The following is a 26,319-nucleotide window of genomic DNA, read 5'->3' as shown; positions in this document are numbered from 1 at the left end:
TTTTTCACAGTTATTAGGCTTTTTCTGCCTGTGCTTTGTGGCAAACGTAATGCATGTTCTTGAGCGTGGAATATATTAAGGCTCATTATGGGATTATAGATGTAAATGTAATATAAACCTGCTATTAGTTTGAATAATGACAAATGAACGACTAGTAACTAGAAAAATCTTACGTGGGGGGCAGACCTATTAAATACCCTCTAGACATCTCTGTTAAAGTTTTTAAAGCATTTTATATGCGTTTGTATAAATTATTCTTTCAGACCGGTCTGTAACGGAGAGATGCCTTAACAATGATTTTCCCTCTGAAACACAAAAACGAAAATTTAAATTAAATTGATATTTTATGTTTTGAGAATGGCCAACCTTTCTCTGCAAATATTATGGTTCTGGTTTGTGCATTTTAAATCACATAAAGTCAACAAAATATAATGTCTCCCAAAACACTGGTGTTTTTTTTGTCACCTATAAAACATGTTCATAGACGGATACTTTACTGATGTCTGGACTCTGTTTGGGATTTAGAAAAACTTAAAGAGATGGTTTAAAATAGGCCTATTGTTTATGAATAGGCTAAATTCTGTGAAAATTTATATTTCACACTCTAAAATAATATTGTATGGACGCAACAAAATAAAACGTCCGACGCTCCACTCAGGGCTTGTAGTTCTGACTGGGCTCAACCCTCCCCGCGCATCTGAGACACGCTGCCGAGCAGAGTATGAGCGGAGCGGAGTGATTCTGACTGGAGCGATTTTTTAAAAGTCGGAGCGTCGTGGTTTTCACTCGCTCCAGCACTGCTCCATCACGAGTACAATTCATGCCAACAGCCCGTAAAATAACTTCATATTTAGCAAGAATTCACATGATAAACATATTTAGCTATAGCTTGATACACATATCTCTCCGATCAGAAGACTATAATGACGGCAATAGTCGAGCGGCGGGGTGTTACAGGCTAGTTCTCAAGGAATTTGTCTGTTCCTTTTACTGATTATTTTCGGGTTAAAGCATGATTTAAACAGATACAGCACATTCACACGTAATCACTGTCACAATAATGCATTCAAACAAATGTAATCTTACAGTACTTCATCTGTATCTGATTTTGAATGAGCAGAAATCTGTAAGAAATGATTATTTAGCAAGAATTCACATGATAAACATATTTAGCTATAGCTTGAGTGAAGGCGGAGCGGAGTGATTATTAAATGCTTGGAGCGCGGAGGGGAAATTGTATGATTGCATGATGGGCTAGTATTAAAAAATAAATAAACAATTAAAATAAAGGTCTTTCCAGCATTAAGGTAATAACGTTACTGCTTTTTATTAATCATCTTGTCTCAGTTATAAATTTGACTGGTAAATGATAAAGAATTATATTAAAACTTGTCTTGAACAATTTTGTATTCATTTGAATATTGATTTTAAGTAGGGAGGCAAAAAATACAATCAAACAACAAAAATGAAACATTTTGCAAAATTTTAAAAGAGATTCACACCTTTATCTCGACCCCCACAAACTATACAGAACTACCCCCCAACCCCCTCCAGCTGAACTGAATTCGGTCTGTTTTTTGGGCTGAGAGGAACGGTGTGTTGTCATGTTACTGGGTTGAAACATGCCTGCACTCACAGCAGCATTACTCTTTTTATTCATTATTTTATCGCAGCCCATATTAGTATTTTCACTAGACCAAAATAATAACAAATTATAAATTGATAATTAATCATTATTTTTGCGAAAATCATTCTTATTTGTGACCGTAGCGTTTGCGGAAGGCTTTAAGACCAAGCGGAATCCTCCGTCAGCTGCTCCTGCTTCCCAGCGCGCGCGAGCTCTAACTGACCCAGCTTCACCTCTGCGGTTTGATTTTACTAAATCAGTTTGAGCGAATACAACTCATTGATCATGAGCCCAACATTTAGTAAGGCGGTAAAACATTCAGTCTACATGAAGAAAGACGTATTTCATTGAGCTAATGCTGTTAAATACAGATAAAAAAAAAAAAAAAAAAAAAAAAAAACACTAGTGTAGTCTATTCTTAAACTTGGAGCTCATTATATTGAAGTAAAAATCCAAACACCAGTTGGAAAAAAGGGAAAAAAAAAAATTCTTCACTGAAAAGTATGCATTTTATTTATTCACAGGCTATATAGTTGAAATAATATTTTAGTTGAAAACTTTAAGTCCCATTGTTTAAAAAAAATGCATCATAGAAATGTTTCATAGACCTTCAGTTGTCATGCTCTAAAATCCCATGCCATTTGTAATTTCACTGTATTTTCACCTCCTAAATTACTACCCCAATTCTATAATGGTAAAATTTGTTCAGGCGATGGCGTTTTTTATGACATTATTTATTTTTATTTTTAGAATAATTGTAACATAAATGGGTGAATCAAAACAAATATAACTTTTTAACTGCAGGCAGATATAGGCCTATATTATTGTACATTACAAATATTTGGATCATCCCTTATTTTATTAAAGAATAAATACTTATTTTCTTCAAGAATAAACATTATAAATAAATAATAAAAGAAAGAACCTCTATTAGCCCTTATTTGTAGGTTGTAGGAGATATGCGAGCGATTAATAGATGTAAAAAAGAGAAAAAAGTGGGTGCTTGGTTTCGAATACAGCTCGTAAAACGAATACAGCTCGTAAAACGAATACAGATCGTAAAAAATGCTATGATGAAAAAGTCATGCTAACTTATTAATTCATAGAAATAATTTAAGCAATTAAAACCTTTTTTATACTAGATTCAACTTGAATTTCAATACTATTAAACTGACTTTAAAATCTCAAGGAGTTTATAAGTTGAAACGGGTTAAAATGTCACAGTGCATGTTAAATAGCCTAAAATGAACTTGTATCTTGTATTGTATCTGAAGAACTTGATTGCATGTTAGCATAAAACTAACTATATATATATATATTTTTTTTTTTTTTTTTTTTTCAAATTAACAATTCCTGTATAAAATGTGACAGCAACCTTTATATCAAACATTTTGAAATCGTCCACAGCTGAACGCGAGAGGCAGATTGAGCGCACAGAGTGAATGTGATGCACAAAGTCATTTTCAGATGCAATGGAAAAATAAAGCTGGATAAAAACATACACGAAAACACGCTAAAAAATAAATTAAGTTTGTGAGAGTTGCATTTTATTACATTCAGGCCTTATAATGCTATAGGCAAATGTACCAACAGGATATTTTTAGTTCCCTTCACTTTACAACAAATCCTTTAAATTTAACAAATTTATCAGAACAGAACAAGAATTACAAATATATCCTTCTAATGGATAAGTATAATTGCAGTATATAATAATATAGGCTTATAAACAAAACAAAACAAAAAAAATAATAATAAAAAATAATTTAAAGCTATAGCCTGCATAAGGTAAGGTTGGGCTTATCTCTCTCATTCGGGACAAATCCAAACATGTTGCCCATTTGAAGCTAAACTCTTATTCATTAGGTAAAATAGGCTTTGGATTTCACACGTGTTTCAGTATCGATGAAAAAAAAAAAAAAATCATCATGAGCAAAAATATGCCAAAGTGGACCGCTGCTCGCGCCGCATGGCTCGTGAACGACTGCTGTTTCTAATGAATCTGTGCGCGTGATCGAGGCACCAGCGCGATCAAAGTCACAATTCACAATTATTGGTCACACAGTAAAGGCATAATTAAAAAATGCAAAGTGTTAGCAATTTGAAAATTCAAGAATAATAACAGACTTAATAAGAATTATTTGTAAATGCTGGACCGTTCTCATTTCGCTCTGCAGATGGAACCTGAAGATTATATATATATATATATATATATATATATATATATATATATATATATATATATATATATATATATATATTAACCAAGAATGAACCGAAATGATACATTTAGCTTTTAATCCATAATATTTATATATATAAATATATATATATATATAGATATATATATATATATATATATATATATATATATGCATATATATATGCATATATATATGTATGTATGTATGCAATGACTGTTTAATAACAATAGCATGCATGCCTTTGTGTAAAGGTCTTTCTTTAAATTTTCTTTAAATTTTTGATGAGTAGACTGTAGCCTAAGACTATCCTATTTTTTAATGGCTTTTAAGGATGTTATAATATATATTATAATGTTATTGTTGTTTAACGTCTTCCTTTCATTTTACAATTACACTCAGTTCGCAATCTGTCCCTTTGCGCCACCTGCGTTACAACCCAGTTTCGCGAATGATTTTAACACGCGACTGACTTGCAGTTAATGCCGCGGCAGTACGTGCGGCGGTATTACCCATTTTGGTTGTCTACCTACTGTAAGTACATGAAGGAGGCAGGAGGAGTCTCAATGTTTCACTGGAGTAGCATAGAGAGTCCACTTCATATAAACGAGACCGGACACTGGAGTTATGTGAGGTGTGTGCTCATGAAGCCGGCTTGATGAGGGTGCAGATGAGGTGCAGGTGTGTGCAATCAGTACTCTGGTGGCGATGTGCGCTGGGACTGGGTGGTGAGCGAGCCTGGCCGATCTGTGACAATACTGTCAACATATAATCATGATTGTTTTGGTCCTGTAAAGTTGCTGAAATGTGACTTACACCCTTCTGGTTCTCACCCCTCGATATAGTGTTTGCACAGAACAGATTGCTTGAAAGCATCTTCACAATAATAAACCAGAAAACACATTGATAACATTGCGAAGTTCATTAATTATGAAACATTTAGTCTCACCTGTAATATGGTAACGTTTCCCTTTACCACTGTGCTGCATTGTATTTGTTCAGCTTAGAAATGTGTATATTATACACACACACACACACACATATATATATATATTAATATATATATCACATGACATTTAACGTAGTTCCAGGCAGCTCTTCTGACCGCATTACAGTTCCATATCACTTCACTTAGTAAAACTGTAATAAGAGAAATTAAAATACAAACAAAAACAACAACAAGAAATTTAAAAAAAGTAAATACAAAAGACACTGCTGCAGAAGACTTGAGGGAGGCACAGAGAAAGCCTAATTCACACAAGCTCTCTCTCTCTCTCTCTCTCTGTTTCTCTGTCTCTCTCGCTCTCTTTCTAATAACTTCATTTATAACTGCATTAGAATGCTATCATGGCTCAAGCCTCAATTACCAGCTTTAAAATGACGTTTTGGAACTAGCAAGAGGCGTTTGATGAGATGCGGAAGAAATAATCCTACTCACAATAGCGGTTTAAGTACAAAAACCACACAAATCACTTTCAAATAAATTAACAGACCAACGTAATATACTCTACAAATATATATTATAACACCTCAAAATTAAAAAAAAAAAACATAAACGTAAATTATTCCTTACATATATATTTTATTACTTCTGAATTTGAAAACTAAAACATTTAAAAAGTATTCAATATGAACTGCATGTTTGTAGCACAGCATGCATTTTTAAAATCTAAAACAATGATATATGTATAATGTATAAAACCAACTTGTTCCTCCCTTATTCCATGAAGTTTCAGTGTAAATACAACATTTGCGGGCTGTAAATTAAAGTGGTGCTTGTTCCCCCCTTATTCCTTGTAGTTACAGGGTAAGTGGTTACAACAAATTGCTCTGAAACGATTGTTTATATACATACATTATATATAATATATCAATAAACATGGTGACTGTTTTAATTAATTCAAATATTATTTGAAATTTGGGTTTTTAAATTAAAATCAAACAATATGACAAAAAGCAAAAAGCAAGAAAAAAGTTCCGGTAACAACACAGGCAACAGATAATAAAATATAAAAACTTATCACACTAGTTCAGAAAAAGCAAAACAACTCCATGCTTATTCAGCTTATAAAGTTTAACCAAATTCTTTTGGAAAGCTTAAACAAATTTAAGATTTTTTTCAATTTGTTTATGTTTTCCACCCACTGAAGTTAAACTATTATGGCCAAACCATCACGTCAATAAACACACAGTAATAAACACTGAAAGTCAAGAACTATAGCAAACTGACAGCATTTTACCATCTTTGATTCTACCATTTTGATCCACGTTTTCAAGCACCATTTTGACTAATGTTAGTTCACAGTTCCCGGTTTCAGTCGCCGCTCAATGTTGTGAGAACATATTCGGACAAAACCCTACAGTTTTAAAGGAACACATTCCAGTCAGTTTCAGAAATCTCTCTCCTCTTCGCTTCGATTGGTTTTCTTGTATTTTTGACACATATTCCTGTCTTGAGTGCCACAAACATGGATAGACTTGTCTCAAGTGCCATTCAAGCTGTTTCCAGTTCACACTCACAAAGTTTTCCCTCACCTGCGCTTTGATTATGTTTTTCCTATTTTCCACAGGTTTCAATAATCTTAAGCATAGCACACACGGATTAGTCTCAGTCTCAGTCGTCACTTAAGTTTCGCATCATAGAATCTTTAAAATATGTCCGAGAGTTTTACACACCGGTCTGTTATTGTGATGACATTTCCACACCTCGAAAAGTGATGATGCCACAAAACGAACTGTGATTGTTTGACATGTCGGTCATGTTGCCCAATGAAAAAGCTGCCATGAATTCCAGACCTTCAGCTGTCAGTCTGAAGGTCTGGCTATGCGAGACTACATACGGATTTTATTGCACACAGAACCGTTTGCATTTGAACCTCCACATTCCTAACCAGGGTTACCACACACAGCGTGAACACACACACACCCAGAGCAGTGGGTATCATTTATGCTGCGGCGCCCGGGGAGCAGTTGGGGTTCAGTGTCTTGCTCAAGGACACCTCAGTCATGGTATTGCTAACCCGAGACTCGAACCCACAACCTTAGGGTTAGGAGTCAAACTCTCTAACCACTAGGCCACGACTTCCTAAAATGTGGATTAGGTCGATAGCATTTTGTTAGTTTTTCCTACATTTGGCTGAGCAGTAGTTTTGGGTGGCTCGCCAATGTACTAGATTTCTCTAATACATAAAATAAGTAAGCTTGACCAAAGTTCTTGTGGGGAGAAGAATTCATTGAAGGTAGCAGTTCTTCAGAATGTCATCTTCCAAACAATCTTAACCCAAAGGTACGGTCTGTGAGACCAGACCTTTATACCTGGTAACAAATGTGCTACAAACAATACAATAACACACCATGGAGAGCCAATGATAGTGTAACCTTATGATGACTTGATAGGATCTCTCCCCATGGAGAGCCCATTCATTGATCTGATGTTGACCTAAGAGGCTAATTATATGGGCCATTTGGTTCACACTTTTGTAAACAAAGACAGCTGGCTACAGTTGATTGCAAATGCATTTGACTAAAGTTGATTAAAAACCAATAATCTTTCAATTTATAATAAGACATGATGACAACATGAGAATTAAAATGATGAAGCAAAATGCTCTGGATTTCTCTGAATCTGGAGTGCACAATACACAGATATAAGATACAGGAAGAACGAAACACGGTGAGGTGTAAAAGTTGTGCACGTTGTGCCCAACTGTAGACTTGGGTTCAAGTAAAATGATGATTGCTGAAGTACTGCATCAACATGTGCTTTAATGTGATTCTCACTTTCAGATTAAAGCAGGAGCATTTTAGTTTTAACACGATACAGGTAAGAATTACACAATCATATCTGACGTGAGACACTTCAACAGTTTCGCCCAGTGTTGTCATGATTATAATTGTCATTTTTCTTCTCCCGAGAAAGACAACAAAAAGATGGATTCCAGTAAAATTGACAAAAATTATCACTTTCAATCTGTTGAATTGGTCCTGTTTTTGAATGTCTACTCAAACTGGGGCAGCTGTGGCCTAATGAGATTTGGAACTTTAACCCGAGGGCTGCAAGATAGAGGCAGGGTGCTGGCAGGAGTTGTAGGTGGGGGGGAGTGAATGAACAGCGCTCTCTTCCACCCTCAATACCCATGACTGAAGTGCCCTTGAGCAAGGCACTGAACCCCCAGTTGCTCCCCAGGCGTTGTATATAGCTGCCCACTGCTCCAGGTGTGTGTTCTGTGTGTGTTCACTTCTCACTGCTGCTGTGTGTGTGCACTTGGATGGATTAAATGCAGAGCACCAATTCCAAGTATAGGTTACCATAATCGGCAAAATGTCATGACTTTCAAAAAAAAAAAAAAATAAAATAAAAATTAATGTCACTTTTCATACTTGGGTGCATGCAGTAAGATTAACATGGTAGCTCTTTTTTTTTTTTGCCTTTTATTATGGAAAATTTCAGAGTTTCAGTAAATTACTTTCACACTGACTTTAGATTGCATGGCTTGTAATGAAGTTTAAACATTTCTGTGTTTCTTTTTGGCAAAAGATCAGCTTAACACACAGCAGTGACTCCTGAACACACACATCATGAACACACACCTGGAGCAGTGGGCAGCCATTTTTGAGGCAGCACCTGGGGAGCAGTTGGGGGTTTGGTGCCTTGCTCGAGGGTCTCACCTTTGGGTTACAAGTCTGACTCTCTAACCATTAGGCCACAACTGCTCCACAGGCTGCTGTCACTTTAAGAACTAACACATGGATCCAAAACTCTGACACATCAGATTTTCTCCAATATATCGCTTCACCTCTTTTATATATCTTGTATATATCAATATATCTTATCATAATCCTTTGAAGTCAAACTCATAATCGAAAATAAAATTAAAATTAATCGCACAGCCCTAAAGTGCAAGAGTTTTATCTTGTGTGAAAGGGGCCAAAATGGCTCTTTTGATGTTGAAGGTTGCAGACCCCTGCCCTCGGGGATCACAAGGAGTCACGCTGTATGGATCTTGGGTGTTTGCAGGCCTGGAGAGTGTCATGTAAATGTGTCTTTCCTGTTTTCAGGCTTCTACTATGGATTTATGCGTAGTGTCCACGAGGTAGCACTTAACCGTATGTTGCTTGAATGACTCTTCAGTTCGTTGAGACAAAGGAGCTCTCTTTTCCCTTGATTGGATTAGCTATTATCATGTTGAGAGGAAACTAATCCAGACAATGAGGGTGTTGTTAGTTTTACGATCTTGTGATGTCTGTGTGGGGGAATCTTTAGATCCTGTTTTGGTAATGGGTTTATTCTGCAGCTTTTTGGTGGGTCGGTTCCGCAGAGGCCTTACACAATGAAGAATAACATTACAATTAAATCTCAGTCTCTCTTAAAAGAATTAAATTCTCCACCTCACCTAACAAAAAAAGAACATAAAAAAAAAAGCTTCCCCTCACCAAAACAAAAGCAAAATAAAACTAAAATATACATATGCATTATAAGATTGTTGAACATAATATTAAAATCATAAGAAAGCACACTAATGTTATTTATATCATGAGGCAAAATGGCATAAAAGAATAAAACATTTTGACATTGTTCTTTGGGGAGGAACTCCATCTTTGAGTTGATCTGAATCTCACAGTTGAATCTGCTCGTTTTGAAGATGAAGATTAACTTTATTCACTGTGAAAAATTTAGATAATGTCTCTTTGTCGTGTTACTTATAATGACAGATTTATTCAGATTATATTTTATTGCTTGATGCATTATTGTGTCACATTTGGTGAGGGACTCAGCATCAGATCTGAAAGTGCTGGATCTGAAGATGATCTACTTACTGTGATTGTTTTTTGTATGACTGTGTAGAGCAGAAGATTGATTGAAACACTTCCCACATTCAGTGCAGTGATACGGTTTCTCTCCAGTGTGGATCCTCTCATGTGTTTTCAGGTGTCCTGACTGACTGTATTTCTTGTCACAGTGTGAACACTTATAAGGTTTCTCTCCAGTGTGAATCCTTTCATGTGTTTTCAGGTGTCCTGACTGACTGTATTTCTTGTCACAGTGTGAACACTTATAAGGTTTCTCTCCAGTGTGAATCCTTTCATGTGTTTTCAGACTTGATGACACACTGAATCTCTTTTCACAGTGTGAACACTTATAAGGTTTCTCTCCAGTGTGGATCATCTCATGTGTTTTCAGATTTGATGACTGACTGAATCTCTTGTCACAGTGTGAACACTTGTAAGGTTTCTCTCCACTGTGGATCATCTCATGTGTTTTCAGATTTGATGACTGACTGAATCTCTTGTCACAGTGTGAACACTTGTAAGGTTTCTCTCCACTGTGAATCATCTCATGCAGTTTTAAACGGCTCGCTGAAGTATAAGTCTTCTCACACTCAAAGCACATGTACTGTCTCACACCAGTATGTGTTTTCTGATGTTCTTTTAAAAGCTGTAGATGTGAAAAACTCTTTCCACACAAATGACATGAATGTGGTTTCTCCTTTGTATGAACTCTCAGGTGTGTTTTCAGGACTGAAGCCCACAAAAATGTCTTCCCGCATTGATCACATGTGTGTCGCTTCTCTCCAGTGTGGATGTTCATGTGATACTTAAGGTTTGATGATTGTGAGAAATTCTTTCCGCACTGATCACAAGAGAATGGTTTCGCTCCAGTATGAACTTTCATGTGTGATGTAAGGTTTCCTTTTAGTGTGAAACTCTTCCCGCACTGATCACAAGTGTACGGTTTCTCTCCAGTGTGGATCCTCTCATGTGTTTTCAGGTGATCTGACCGACTGAATCTCTTGTCACAGTGTGAACACTTGTATGGTTTCTCTCCAGTGTGAATTCTCAAGTGAAGATCAAGACGATGTTTGCATCTCAATCTCTTTCCACACTGAGTGCAGGTGAAAGATTTTTTGGCTCTTCTTTTCTTTAAAACTTTAAGAGTTTGAGAGCAACTCAAAGGTTTTTTCCCAGTTCTGAAGAGATTGTTTCCCTCAACTTCACTCAATTCTTCATTCTCCTCATTTTCTTCAATCAACTCTGAAATAAAAGTAAAAATGTTTTTTTTTTCATTAACTCAAAAAAGAAATGTGAAAAGACAAAAACATGAACCCTGATGTAACAGCAGAAAGCAGACAATTGCTATACAACATTTTGATCATTTTGATGCAGTTTTATAAATACATCTAGTACATTTTATATATACATTTACATTTAGTCATTTAGCAGATGCTTTTATCCAAAGTGACTTACAAATGAGGACAATGGAAGCAATCAAAAACAACAAAAGAGCAATGATATATACAGTGGGTACGGAAAGTATTCAGACCCCCTTAAATTTTTCACTCTTTGTTATATTGCAGCCATTTGCTAAAATTATTTAAGTTAATTTTTTTTCCCCTCATTAATGTACACACAGCACCCCATATTGACAGAAAAACACAGAATTGTTGACATTTTTGCAGATTTATTAAAAAAAAAAAAACGGAAATATCACATGGTCATAAGTATTCAGACCCTTTACTGTGACACTCATATATTTAACTCAGGTGCTGTCCATTTCTTCTGATCATCCATGAGATGGTTCTACACCTTCATTTGAGTCCAGCTGTGTTTGATTATACTGATTGGACTTGATTAGGAAAGCCACACACCTGTCTATATAAGACATTACAGCTCACAGTGCATGTCAGAGCAAATGAGAATCATGAGGTCAAAGGAACTGCCTGAAGAGCTCAGAGACAGAATTGTGGCAAGGCACAGATCTGGCCAAGGTTACAAAAAAATTTCTGCTGCATTTAAGGTTCCTAAGAGCACAATGGCCTCCATAATCCTTAAATGGAAGACGTTTGGGACGACCAGAACCCTTCCTAGAGCTGGCCGTCCGGCCAAACTGAGCTATCGGGGGAGAAGAGCCTTGGTGAGAGAGGAAAAGAAGAACCCAAAGATCACTGTGGCTGAGCTCCAGAGATGCAGTCGGGAGATGGGAGAAAGTTGTAGAAAGTCAACCATCACTGCAGTCCTCCACCAGTCGGGGCTTTATGGCAGAGTCGCCCGACGGAAGCCTCTCCTCAGTGCAAGACACATGAAAGCCCGCATGGAGTTTGCTTAAAAACAGAGAAATAAGATTCTCTGGTCTGATGAGACCAAGATAGAACGTTTCAGCATCAATCCTAAGCGGTATGTGTGGAGAAAACCAGGCACTGCTCATCACCTGTCCAATACAGTCCCAACAGTGAAGCATGGTGGTGTCAGCATCATGCTGTGGAGGTGTTTTTCAGCTGCAGGGACAGGACGACTGGTTGCAATCGAGGGAAAGATGAATGCGGCCAAGTACAGGGATATCCTGGACGAAAACCTTATCCAGAGTGCTCAGGACCTCAGACTGGGCCGAAGGTTCACCTTCCAACAAGACAATGACCCTAAGCACACAGCTAAAATAACGAAGGAGTGGCTTCACAACAACTCCGTGACTGTTCTTGAATGGCCCAGCCAGAGCCCTGACTTAAACCCAATCGAGCATCTCTGGAGAGACCTGAAAATGGCTGTCCACCAACGTTTACCATCCAACCTGACAGAACTGGAGAGGATCTGCAAGGAGGAATGGCAGAGGATCCCCAAATCCAGGTGTGAAAAACCCGTTGCATCTTTCCCAAAAAGACTCATGGCTGTATTAGATCGAAAGAGTGCTTCTACTAAATACTGAGCAAAGGGTCTGAATACTTAGGACCATGTGATATTTCAGTTTTTTTCTTTTTTAATAAATCTGCAAAAATGTCAACAATTCTGTGTTTTTCTGTCAATATGGGGTGCTATGTGTACATTAATGAGGAAAAAAAAAGAACTTAAATGATTTTAGCAAATGGCTGCAATATAACAAAGAGTGAAAAATTTAAGGGGGTCTGAATACTTTCCGTACCCACTGTAAGTGCTATAACAAGTCTCAGTTAGCTTAAATGCAGTACACGTAGCAAGGGCTTTTAAATAATATAATAAATCAAAAGAAAACAGATAGAATAGAAAAAGAATAGTGCAAGCTAATGTTAGAGGTCTTTTTTTTATAATTGTATAATAAATTGAAAGAAAATAGATAGAATACAAAAAGATTAGAAAGGTAGTTAGATTTTTTTTTTTTTAAATAGAATTAGAATAGTGAGTGCAAAAGTTAGAGGGTCAAATCAAGATGGAAGAGATATGTTTTAAGCCGATTCTTGAAGATGGCTAAGGACTCAGCTGCTCGGATTGAGTTGGGCAGGTCATTCCACCAGGAGGGAACATTTAATTTAAAAGTCCGTAAAAGTGACTTTGTGCTTCTTTGGGATGGCACAATCAAGAGACGTTCACTTGCAGAACGCAAGCTTCTAGAGGCACATAAGTCTGAAGTAATGAATTTAGGTAAAGGGGTGCAGAGCCAGTGCTGGTTTTGTATGCAAACATCAATGCCTTGAATTTTATGTGAGCAGCTATTGGTAGCCAGTGCAAATTGATAAACAGAGGTGTGACGTGTATTCTTTTCGGCTCAATAAAAATCAATCTTGCTGCCGCATTCTGGATTAATTGTAAAGGCTTGATAGAACTGGCTGGAAGACCTGCCAAGAGAGCGTTGCAATAGTCTAGCCTGGACAGAACAAGAGCTTGAACAAGGAGTTGTGCAGCATGTTCCGAAAGAAAGGGCCTGATCTTCTTGATGTTGAATAAAGCAAATCTGCAGGACCGGACAGTTTTAGCAATGTGGTCTGAGAAAGTTAGCTGATCATCAATCATAACTCCAAGGTTTCTGGCTGTTTTTGAAGGAGTTATGGTTGATGTGCCTAACTTGATGGTGAAATTTTGATGAAACGATGGGTTTGCTGGAACCACAAGCAGTTCTGTCTTGGCAAAGTTGAGTTGAAGGTGATGGTCCTTCATCCAGCAAGAAATGTCTGTTAGACAAGCTGAGATGCGAGCAGCTACCGATCGATCATCAGGATGGAATGAGAGGTAGAGATGAGTGTCATCAGCATAGCAATGGTATGAAAAGCCATGTTTTCTGAATGACAGAACCTAATGATGCCATGTCGACAGAGAAGAGAAGTGGTCCAAGAACTGAGCCCTGAGGCACCCCAGTAGTTAGATGTTGCGACTTGGACACCTGACCTCTCCAAGATACTTTGAAGGACCTATCTGATAGGTAAGACTCAAACTACTGGAGTGCGGTTTCTGAGATGCCCTTTGTCAGTAGTGTTGACAGGAGGATCTGGTGGTTAACCGTGTCAAAAGCAGCAGATAAGATCAAGCAAGATAAGTATTGAAGATTTGGATTCCGCTCTTGTCAGTCTTAGGGCTTCAACAACTGAGAGCAAGGCAGTCTCAGTTGAATGTTCACTTCTGAAGCCAGATTGGTTGCTGTCAAGGAGGTTGTTCTGTGTGAGAAAGGTAGAGACTTGGTTGAATACAGCTCGTTCAAGTGTTTTTGCAATGAAAGGAAGAAAGGAAACTGGTCTGTAGTTTTCTAAAAGAGATGGGTTGAGGGTGGGTTTCTTAAGTAGTGGAGTTATACGAGCCTGTCTAAATGATGAGGAGAAAACACCAGTGTGGAGTGATATGTTAATGATGTGAGTGAGTGCAGGTACAACTGCAGGAGAAATGGCTTGAAGGAGATGAGATGGAATAGGATCAAGCGGACAAGTAGTAGGATGATTAGAAAGGATGAGTTTAGAGACTTCTGCCTCAGAGAGTGAAGAGAAGGATGTGAATGAGTGTATGTTTGCTGGTGAGATGTGCTTGATGGATTGTGGTGTGGAAAATTGTGCACTGATGTTTATAATTTTATTAATGAAAAACATGGCAAAGTCGTCAGCTATTAGAGATGAAGCAGGAGGGGGAGGAGGAGGACAAAGGAGCGAGGAAAAATGTTTAAAAAAAGCATGCGAGAGTTAGACGAATTGTTAATTTTGTTATGGTAGTATGTCCTTTTAGCAGTGGAGACATTAGCAGAAAAATCTATATATACATCTCTGAAACTTTTACATACATCAATGAATGAGGTACATTGATCTTCAAATTATGATTTTTAAAACATTATAGGCACAAATCCCATGTTTCTATAGGGATAACTATTAAATGTTTGATCAACAACACAATTATCTAACAAGTACCCAGTTTATAGAAAGTATCCCTTATTATTTGATTATTTAGCTATATTACTGCAGAGCTCTACAGAATTTTCCAATTACAACACAAACCAATCTAAAACTACTCAACACTTTATAACCATCAGCATTATTAATGAAGAATAAACACCAACCTGTTTGTTCTTCAGCATCTTCACATTGTTTGATTCTGCAGGGTTCTGGATCTCCCATCTTCTCCCTGTCCTCTTTAATAAACTCAGATTTTGCAGATTTCAGCTCTTCCTGATGATTTGATGCTCGTCCTCACTTGAGAACTGATGGAAATATTCCAGCATTTACTGATGAATTGCTGAATGTGTGATTGTTGTGAGGAACTTCACTGAACATGAATTTCTGTGTGGAAGAAGTAGATTTGACAAAATTATTAACTAATTATCACATTTAATCATTAATATAAGTAAAGCAGATTGGCACGCTTCAAGTATAACCCGTTTAAAGTAATATAACATTCATATAACATTATCCAGAGAAACACATTAATAATAAATCCCCTGTGATGTTTGTACTGGCTACTGTATACAGGCCACCAGAGCACCATACAGACTTTATTAAAGAATGTGCTGATTTTCGATCTGAGTAAGTGCTGGCTGCAGATAAAGTCTTAATTGTTGGTGATTTTAACCCTTTAGGCGCCAGGGTTTTTGACATCAAGATTTCAAAAACTCTTGGCTTGAAAATGATCAAACAAAAATATATACTGTAAATAAGAAAAATGTTGGGCATGATTGAAAGTTTATGTGGGGTGTAAATATACTCATCTAATTTGCATATTATATTGTCATCAGGGGCGGCCATCTCAAATTTTATAATATTCAGGAAATAGTAGATATTAAATTGATGTTTGAACTTATTTGCATGTTTTTTTTTTTTTTTTTTTTTTTTTTTACCCTCATTCCAAATGATCAGGAAAAGAGGAAATCAACAGTAAAACAGGAGAAAGTAGTAAATTATTACTATATTACTGTGCCATAGTAAAATGCATGTGCCTATTTTTTGATCAGTTTGACCAGCTATCTGCCCAATCAGGTATCTAGGTGACACAGTTTATAGTTCTTGAGAGTATGGTACCTCTCTTTGCATGGCACAGCGCACCTACTCCACACTGACTGCACCTGTACTTTGTCTGCCGGTGGCCCTTAGAGTGTGTGCGATCAGCAACAGTTCTCCTATGGACACTATGACCACGTTCACCCCTGCCACCCCACAAGATGTACCGGGAGAAGCGCGAATATTAGACGACCGATCATCATTTCCAAAAGGCAAATATTCCCCTTCAGAGTCAGAATCAGAAACGATTTTCTCTCACAAATCTCACAAACAAGATTTATTAGCCATTTGGCAATTTTCTCTCACAAATCGCACAATTTACTCACATGCTATGAACTGAACTGCTTCCGCATCAATGACACGAGAGCTCACTTGCTCTGCTATTTCCTCGAACACTTTGAATAGGAACAAGATGAAATTATGGTCTAGAGTCGAAGTACTACACATCTAGTGCTTTTATTGTGTTTTAAACATGTCTTTTAAAGATTGTATTACTGTATTGTGTAAAAAAAAAAAAAATGCAATGCTGAAAAAGCATTTTCAGTGACAATGTTTGAATTTGAAATCAAAAATAATGGATAAATGTTGTGCTTGTGGTAAACAGCCAAGGATCAGTAGCGGACTCTTCTGTGAAAGCACAGTCCGTGCTGCTTCCCCACTCACAAAAGTCTCCTAAGAGGGGAATTCCCCCCATTTTCAAAAATGAAATTCAGGCCCTGAATAAATGTAAAAAAAAATCCTGATTGGTGTATCACTATAAAGGCTTTAAAAGGATCGGTATCGGCAGATACTGCTTTCTGTGATCAACCTCAAAAATCCTGATCGGAGCACCCCAAGGCTCAGTACTAGGGCCATTACTTTTAGACTTTACATGTTACCCTTGGGGGATATCATCAAGAAACATGGTGTTAGCTTTCACTGTTATGCTGATGATACTCAGCTCTATATTTCTTCGCGGCCCGGCGAAAACATACCAATTTGAAAAACCGATATAAAAAACTGGATTACGAGTATTTTCATACTGCTAAATTCTGAAAAAAACAGAGGTATTAATTATCAGACATAAAACCTCTGCATGTAATAACCTAGAACACTGTCTAACACTTGATGGCTGCTCTGTCAATTCTTTGTCATTAGTTAGGAACCGTAAGTGTGCTATTTGATAGCAATCATTCACTCGAGAGCCACGTTTCTAGTATTTGTAAAATTGCTAATTTTTCCATCTCAAAAATATATCCAAATTACGACCTATGCTCTCAATGTCAAATGCAGAAATGTTAATCCATGCGTTTATGACCTCAAGGTTAGATTATTAAAAAAAAAAAAAAAAAAAAAAAAAACTGGCTACGTGTTCTGTACTAGACTAACTGAGACTTGTCACAACACTTTTACAACATCATACTACTCTCGTTGATCTGATTTCTTCTAAATTTCTAAATTTAAATTCAATTCGGATAAAAGCATCTGCTAAATGTTTAAATGTAAATGTAATGCTTTATTGTGTGGTTGTTCTGCACGCTCAATAAACAAAGTCCAGCTAGTCCAAAATGCAGCAGCTAGAGTTCTTACTAGAACCAGGAAGTATGACCATATTAGCCCAGTTCTGTCAACACTGCACTGGCTTCCTATTAAACATCGTATAGATTTTAAAATCTTGCTTATTACTTATAAAACCCTGAATGGTTTAGCACCTCAGTACTTGAGCAAGCTCTTATCGCATTATAGTCCTCCACGTCCGATGCGTTTTCAAAACTCTGGCAATTTGAAAGTGAAAAGTGAAAGTGACATGACATACAGCCAAGTATGGTGACCCATACTCAGAATTAAAAAAGATTGTTAGGCTGCATTAATTAGGTCAACCGGAACAGCGAACAATTCCAAAATGATATTAGATCTGTGTATTAAGTGACAGGGAAAGTCGTGGCCTAATGGTTAGAGAGTTTGACTCCTAACCCTGGAAAGTCGTGGCCTAATGGTTAGAGAGTTTAACTCCTAACCCTAAGGTTGTGGGTTCAAGTCTCGGGCCGGCCATACCACGACTGAGGTGCCCTTGAGCAAGGCACGAACCCCCAACTGCTCCCCGGGCACCGCAGCATAAATGGCTGCTCACGGTGTGTGTGTGTGTGTGTGTGTGCACTTTGGATGGGTTAAACTCAGAGCACGAATTCTGAGTATGGGTCACCATACTTGGCTGTATGTCATGTCACTTTCACTTATTCCGAGGTCACTGTAGCCACCCGGATCCAGTACGTATCCAGCCCAGATGGTGGATCAGCACCTAGAAAGGCCCTCTACAGCCCTGAAAGACAGCGGAGACCAGGACAACTAGATGAGCCCCAGATACAGATCCCCTGTAAAGACCTTGTCTCAGACGACCACCGGGACAAGACCCCAGGAAACAGTTGAGTCTTCTGAGTATGAACAGAGTATGAAAAGACAATGCAGAAAAGCTGAGCGGATGTGGTGGAAGACGAAACAAAATTCACTATAGCATCTATAAAGACAGCCTTCATGCTTTCCATGTGGAACTAGCCACAGCTAGACAGAGTTTCTTCTTCTCAAACCTTATAAACCAGTAACTTAAACAACACACACACTCTTTTTGCTACTGTTGAGAGACTTGCAAAAGGTCACCGATAGAGTTTTGGTTCCTTGCCCCTGTCACCTCTGGCTTGCTTAGTTGGGGACACTTAACGTCCAGTGATATCGTCAACTTCCTGTTTGAGTTCCTGTGGCTCAGTGGTAGAGCATGCGTTAGCAGCGCAAAAAGGTTGTGGGTTCAATAAAAACGTAACACAAATACATAAAAAAAAAAAAATGTATATCCTGAATGCACTGTAAGTCGCTTTGGATAAAAGCGTCTCCTAAATGCATAAATGTAAATGTAACTTGATTGCACAGATACTATTTAAACTGAACTAAGCTTGTAGATGACATCACTGAATTCAATGATGAACTGCCTTTAACTGAAAATTGAGTGCTTACTATTGTCCTTTGCAATACTGACACAGTATTTTCCTATTTGATACTAAAACTGTTTTCAAAACGCTGTTGTTGTGCACTGTAAATGAATGGCCAAAGAAAACAGTGTTGTGTAAAGATGTCCTCCTTTATCTTTGAAGAGTTCAGAGACTTAAAAATACAAGTGTTGTCCAGGGCCGGTTCTAGACATTTGGAAGCCCCCACCCTCTTTTTAACCTTTTTATTTATACATTTAATTTTAAAATTTGTATAGTTTCACTTGTGTAGTACCAGTCAAAAGTTTAGACAGCCTTATGAATAAAAGTATTCATTTAATTAAAAAAAAAAAAGGAAAAAAATACTGACCCATTGAATTGCAAACTTTTGAACGGTATTGTTACAAAATATTTCTATTTTAAATAAAGCCTGTTTTTTTTTTGTTTTTTTTTTACTTTTCTATTTCACAATATTACGTTTTTTTTCTGTAGGCTATTTTTGATCAAATAAATGTATAGCTTGATGAGCATAAGATACTTCTTTAAAAAAAACATTAAAAACTGTAATGTGTCCAAACTTCTGACCGGTAACCGTACGCACATAATAATCAAACTTTATCTAAGGTTTGCTGAGGATGTTACTGTAGCCATGATATTATTATTATTTGCAGTAATTTATTCACAGTACGCATTCATACTAGATGTGTTTGTTTGTTCATTCATTCGACTTGAAGCAGCACTGCACAGAACGACCGTTGTCTGACATCAAAGTACAGCGAGAGAGAGATTCAAAAAAAGAAGAAGGATCCGTCTGCTCTCTGTACCTCTTACAGATCTCATACAACAATCGGTCTGCGCCTGATTCTGGATATTTTAGGCCAGGGGTCACCAACGTGGTGCCCGTGTGTGTTGACCCTTTAATAAATTTAAGTTTCAAATATCTGCTTTAAATATTTTGGTAAATATTCTCAAGTAAAAATGTGAAGTTCATAATTACTTTTCCTTTATCTACCTCGTTTGTAAAAAATATATTATTTGTTTCATGTGATGAAGTCACTTCCTGTTAGTGCTCCCAGTTCTGCATGAAAAACAATGAGACAGACATGGTGTGCTCTCTCTGATAATCCATTGCATCCACTAAAAAGCATCATAAAGACAATGCTGTAAGTTCATTAACATGACACTAGCCATGTTAAAGATCATGTATTAGTGATGATTTTGTTAAAAAGATGATGTTTGATTAGTTGCCAAAAAAATGGTTGTTTACCATTGTGTGCAAGCTTTCAACGATGCTAATAGCCATTGTAATCGCTGCTACAAAGAGAACAATCGTTTATGCTTATTGTTAAAGTGATTTATAATGCTATGTTAGTCAAGACATGGACACTGAATATTGCTGTATTATTTTATTACAGTTTTCACTGCAAATGTCAATGAGGAAGAGTGACAGTAATGATCAACCTTACTACGACTCTGTCTGCATTGGCTACGGTTTAACTTGGTGTTTAGTCAGAGTTTGAGAACACTACATGGAGTCTCCGAGTCGCCCGCCAAACACACTCTATAAATAGCCTGAATTAGCACCGGTGTTGTGCCGAAATTTGCACCTTGGCAGATTATGCACCTTCTAGTATTGGTAGGTTTAGGCGTAAGTGTGTGGGAGCGGTTATGATTAGGGGAGGGATTAGGATTAGGGGAGGGGCTAGGATTAGGGCGATCAGGTAACGACTTCAACGAGGGGGTGCATAATATGGCAGGGGTGCAGAATTCGGCACAATACCGGGCGATAAATTATATCATATCGAGATTATGATAAAATTTACGTTAATAATGATAAACTCTGAACATTTTTACTCAATGTGGGTAAAAATATCATATCACAATTTTTTTTTCCAGGAAAAATCATGACAGGAAAAATCATGATAAAAATATCACAATTCACGATTTCATCACAATTCTTTGTCATGTTGGTTTTACTATTGTGCAAGTTGTCTGAGCATTACAGCCAAACTAATTTCCCTATTATAAAGACAAAGCCTTTCAAGGTAACAAAAAAAGGCAGATATTTAGGCCAAAGAGGACGAAGATAAAAATCTTTGTTCTTTTTCTTTCTTTTTTTTTTAATAACAAAGATAAAAGAATGACAAAGATACACATTAGAACTACAACACTCCACTGTATAAAATTTATACAGTGAAGTGAATATAGTGTTATTTTTATAAAACACTATGTATAATTATACTATAAATTATTCACTGAAAAAAAACAAAACAACAACTGATTCTAAAGCAACTGTATTAAATTTCTTCAGTCAAGAGCAGCCAGTGATTTGCTGTTTTATTAACGTTAAAGGAATAGTTCAACCAAAAATAAAAATTCTGTCAGCTGTCTGTCAATTCTGTCATAGTGTTTTATTTTTATCCCACCATTTACTCACTCAAGAGTGGTTTTAAACCTGAATGAGTTTCTTTCTTTCTTCTGAACATAAATGCTATTTTGAGGAACGTGGAAAACCAAACAGTTGCTGGTCCACAGTGACTTCCATAGTATTTTTTGCTACAATCAAATTCAATGTAGACCAGCAACTGTTTGGTTACCCACATTCTTCTAAATATCTTTTGTGTTCAGCACAAGACAGAAATTAATACAGATTTGGGACAACGTGACAGTCAGACAAATTAAATTTTAGGGTGATCTATCCCTTTAATGACAGTCGCATGTTTAATACGCCTACTGTCCCTTTAAGACCTGCACGCATCTAATATACAGGCACGTATATGTTTTTTCTTTCAACTGTTTACTTTCATTTTAGACATAACCAACTGAGTCTACATGTAAACCTTGTGTGTTTTGACAGTATTAGCGCAAAAGATAACTTAGTTCAATAATCAGGCACTGTTTCGTGTGTATGCGGCGCTCAGAAAAAGCACAGGCACACGCAGATAACGAGAGAAACATTCAAAAGCACACGCAGATAACGAGAGAGTAACTCTAGCGCTGAGTTAACACTGCTGTGAATGCATGTGGTGGTGTACAGTATATGACGGAGGCGCCAGAACTGCAGCTGATAGAATGTGCGCTGTAACGATATTTGGACATTTTTTTCTCGAATCGAGTATCGGTCAGAGAGGGCCTATACAAATCTGATATTTTTATATTTTTTTCTCAATTGTGCGAATTATTCTGTGTTACTTCTGAAGCCATACGATAGCTTGATATGAATGTCGGATAATAATAATAATAATAATAATAATAATATTCTTAGGGAATATTATACACCAAGTTATTTATTGTTATTAATTTATACAGTTCTGTTGTGCAGTATCTTTTCTGATGAGATGAAAATGCAATGTTAATTTATTTAAATTAATTTCATATGATAAAAAATTAAAACAAATATCTTTATGATGCATTTGTACTGAATAATAAAACACAGAATCCATACTAAATCAAGTGAAAAACACAGAATTTAGGGAAAATAAAATGCATTTCATGGGGTCTTCAATTAAACCGTAGCTCCTCTGTGGAATTGAGTTGTGAACAAACTAAGGTCTAACAAACATGTGGAAAGCATTTTATTCCCCATTAATGGTAAACGAACACCATGATAAATATCAATATTGAATGATATGGGAAAAAATATATTGTGATAGCCTATTTTTATAAATTTTTCTGGAATAGGAGTATATCAAACAAGTAGCCCTTGAGACTATTTTATCCCTTCAGGGAGCCCTCACTCACAAAAAGTTTGGTGACCCCTGTTTTAAGCAACAGAGAAACATTTTAAGTGACCTGCGCGCTCTCAGAAATCCGCGCTCGAGCATAAAAACCTGCGCGCTCGGAGAGATTCGCGCTCGCGCATTATATTAATGTGCTTTCGCGCTACAAAAATGCGCTGTGTCTAATCTGTCTGATATCCAACGTCGAACCAACTTTATATCGGTTCCGTTCGCATCCAGCACACTCACTGATCACGAGACATTCAGTAAAAGCCACATTGTCTCTCCAAACGTGGAAAATGTGATGTTTGTGTGTGAAATATTGCTCACCTCTCCTCAGACTCGACGTTGCAGTTGCGTCCGAAAGCTTTATCACACAATGACTTTACAGCAGAAATTAGGTGGAAAAGTTGGTCAGAAAATTACTTCTACTTACAGAATGCAGAAACTGGCGTCCGCTAACACTCCTTAAATCTACGAGAACCGAGCAAGACCATCCAAGACAAAAAAATACAGAAACACACAACAACAACAAAAGTCTGCAGAAGAGTCTGCAGGCAGTGGGTAAGTACAGCGCTCTCGAACCGGAAATACGTCACCTCCACTCTGTTGCGGGTCGGTCCGTGGTTTTCCTGGGTTTCTTATTAGATTTAGATTAGATACTTATTAGATTAGATTTGGTTCACAGTATAAGTAAATTAATTAAGAAAAAGTACTGCTCCTCTTGGTCAGGATAGTCAGTAAAGCCAAAGGAGTGAAAATGGTCTCAAACACTGAATATTTTCATTGATACATTTTTGTAACTGAATATGTTCAGTGCCAAAATAAGTGCAAGTGCAGCTTCCTCATATTCATTGCAGAAAATACAATTTTTATTTTTTATTGTATATAATTTATAGTAATTATAATTTATGCATTTATCAGTCGCTTAGGACAGGCTATACATTTTTTACCAGTTGTGTGTGTGTGTGTGTGTATGTGTGTGTGTGTGTGTATATATATACAGGGTGCGATTTGTGAAAAAAACAGAGGGGGGGTATGAGGAGTATGTTTTTAATACGACGGAAATCCCCCCCATCCCCCCCCCCCCCCCCCAAATCGCACCCTGTATATATATATATATATATATATATATATATATATATATATATATATATACAGTGCCTTGCGAAAGTACTAATTTTATGTTCAAAAAATATTATGAAAAAAAAAAAAAAAGCAAAAAAAAAAACATCTTTTCAAAAAAAAAATGTTTTTTTAACATCTTTGCTAATTTATTTAAAATAAAATAAAAAACTTAAATGATTCCATTGCTTAAGTATTCATACCCTTATCTGGGACAGTTTACATTTAGCTCAGGAGCATTCATTTTGCTTGTAGATGTTACAACACTTCAAGTGAAGTTAACCTGTGACAAATTCCATTAAATGAGTATAATTTGGAACTGCACACGTCTTAATAAAAGGTCTAACAGCTGATAATGCACATCAGAGGAAAAATCAAGCCCTGAGGTCATAACGGTGGGAGACATATAAGCCTGAAAAAAGTTTATCAAGCCACACATCTGGAGAAGAAAAAAATCTTCTTCATTGAAGGGTCACAGAAGCATGTGTGTGTATATATATATATATATATATATATATATATATATATATATATATATATACAAACCCGATTCCAAAAAAGTTGGGACACTGTACAAATTGTGAATAAAAACAGAATGCAATGATGTGGAAGTTTCAAAATTCAATATTTTATTCAGAATACAACATAAATGACATATCAAATGTTTCAACTGAGAAAATGTATCATTTTAAGGGAAAAATAAGTTGATTTTAAATTTCATGGCATCAACACATCTCAAAAAAGTTGGGACATGGCCATGTTTACCACTGTGTGGCATCCCCCTCTTCTTTTTATAACAGTCTGCAAAACGTCTGGGGACTGAGGAGACAAGTTGCTCAAGTTTAGAAATAGGAATGTTGTCCCATTCTTGTCTAATACAGGCTTCTAGTTGCTCAACTGTCTTAGGTCTTCTTTGTCGCATCTTCCTCTTTATGATGCGCCAAATGTTTTCTATGGGTGAAAGATCTGGACTGCAGGCTGGCCATTTCAGTACCCGGATCCTTCTTCTACGCAGCCATGATGTTGTAATTGATGCAGTATGTGGTCTGGCATTGTCATGTTGGAAAATGCAAGGTCTTCCCTGAAAGAGACGACGTCTGGATGGAAGCATATGTTGTTCTAGAACTTGGATATACCTTTCAGCATTGATGGTGCCTTTCCAGATGTGTAAGCTGCCCATGCCACACGCACTCATGCAACCCCATACCATCAGAGATGCAGGCTTCTGAACTGAGCGCTGATAACAACTTGGGTTGTCCTTGTCCTCTTTAGTCCGGATGACATGGCGTCCCAGTTTTCCAAAAAGAACTTCAAATTTTGATTCGTCTAACCACAGAACAGTTTTCCACTTTGCCACAGTCCATTTTAAATGAGCCTTGGCCCAGAGAAAACGCCTGCGCTTCTAGATCATGTTTAGATGTGGCTTCTTTTTTGACCTATAGAGTTTTAGCCGGCAACGGCGAATAGGCACGGTGGATTGTGTTCACCGACAATGTTTTCTGGAAGTATTCCTGAGCCCATGTTGTGATTTCCATTACAGTAGCATTCCTGTATGTGATGCAGTGCCGTCTAAGGGCCCGAAGATCACGGGCATCCAGTATGGTTTTTCCGGCCTTGACCCTTACCCACAGAGATTGTTCCAGATTCTCTGAATCTTTGGATGATATTATGCACTGTAGATGTTGATAACTTCAAACTCTTTGCAATTTTTCTCTGACAAACTCCTTTCTGATATTGCTCCACTATTTTTCACCGCAGCATTGGGGGAATTGGTGATCCTCTGCCCATCTTGACTTCTAAAAGACACTGCCACTCTGAGAGGCTCTTTTTATACCCAATCATGTTGCCAGTTGACCTAATAAGTTGCAAATTGTTCCTCCAGCTGTTCCTTATATGTACATTTAACTTTTCCAGCCTCTTATTGCTACCTGTCCCAACTTTTTTGGAATGTGTAGCTCTCATGAAATCCAAAATGAGCCAATATTTTATATAAAAATTCAAAATCTATAACTCTCAAAACTTTATAACTAAACAATATTCTAGAGCTGGGCGATATGGCTGAAAACTGTATCACGATATAAGTGTTTCATATCAGTCGATATCGATAATTATTGATATTTTTATGACCTATTTAAAATAAGGACCAGAAGAAAAATATATTACATTTAAACATTTTTATTTTAAACTTAAAGGATTAGTTCACCTCAAAATGAAAATTTCCTAATAATTTACTCACCCCAGTGCCATCCAAGATAACCATGTCTTCTTCAGTGGAAAAGAAATTAAGTTTGAGGAAACAATAGTAACCAACTGAGTTGGTTGCCATTTAACCACATAATACCAATAAAAAAAGAAAAAAATCCTGAAAAGTTTTCCTCAAAAAAACTTAATTTCTTTTCCACTGAAGAAAGAAAGACATGGATATCTTGGATGGCATTGGGGGTGAGTAAATGATTAGGACATTTTCGTTTGGGGTGAACT

The 26,319-nt window shown here is 36.9% G+C and overlaps 1 protein-coding gene across 2 annotated transcripts; it reads right to left on the bottom strand.

The window, feature by feature from the left end:
* Positions 1-8,174: 8,174 nt before the first annotated feature.
* On the bottom strand, positions 8,175-23,189 carry LOC109053266 (zinc finger protein OZF-like). 2 transcript variants are annotated; one of them, XM_042721213.1, is made up of 4 exons: positions 23,150-23,189; positions 15,104-15,323; positions 9,643-10,857; positions 8,175-9,147 (listed from the first exon to the last, which is right to left on the bottom strand). In XM_042721213.1, the coding sequence occupies exons 2-4, from the start codon at positions 15,159-15,161 to the stop codon at positions 8,996-8,998; spliced, it is 1,425 nt and encodes a 474-aa protein (XP_042577147.1). In that variant the 5' UTR covers positions 15,162-15,323; positions 23,150-23,189; the 3' UTR covers positions 8,175-8,995. The 2 variants fall into 2 exon arrangements, with proteins under 2 accessions (XP_042577147.1, XP_042577146.1); XM_042721212.1 differs by having other exon boundaries at positions 23,044-23,173.
* Positions 23,190-26,319: the final 3,130 nt, after the last annotated feature.

Source organism: Cyprinus carpio, chromosome B3 (assembly GCF_018340385.1).
Source record: "Cyprinus carpio isolate SPL01 chromosome B3, ASM1834038v1, whole genome shotgun sequence".
Lineage (NCBI taxonomy): Eukaryota > Metazoa > Chordata > Actinopteri > Cypriniformes > Cyprinidae > Cyprinus > Cyprinus carpio.
This window is presented reverse-complemented; position numbering and strand designations above follow the sequence as displayed.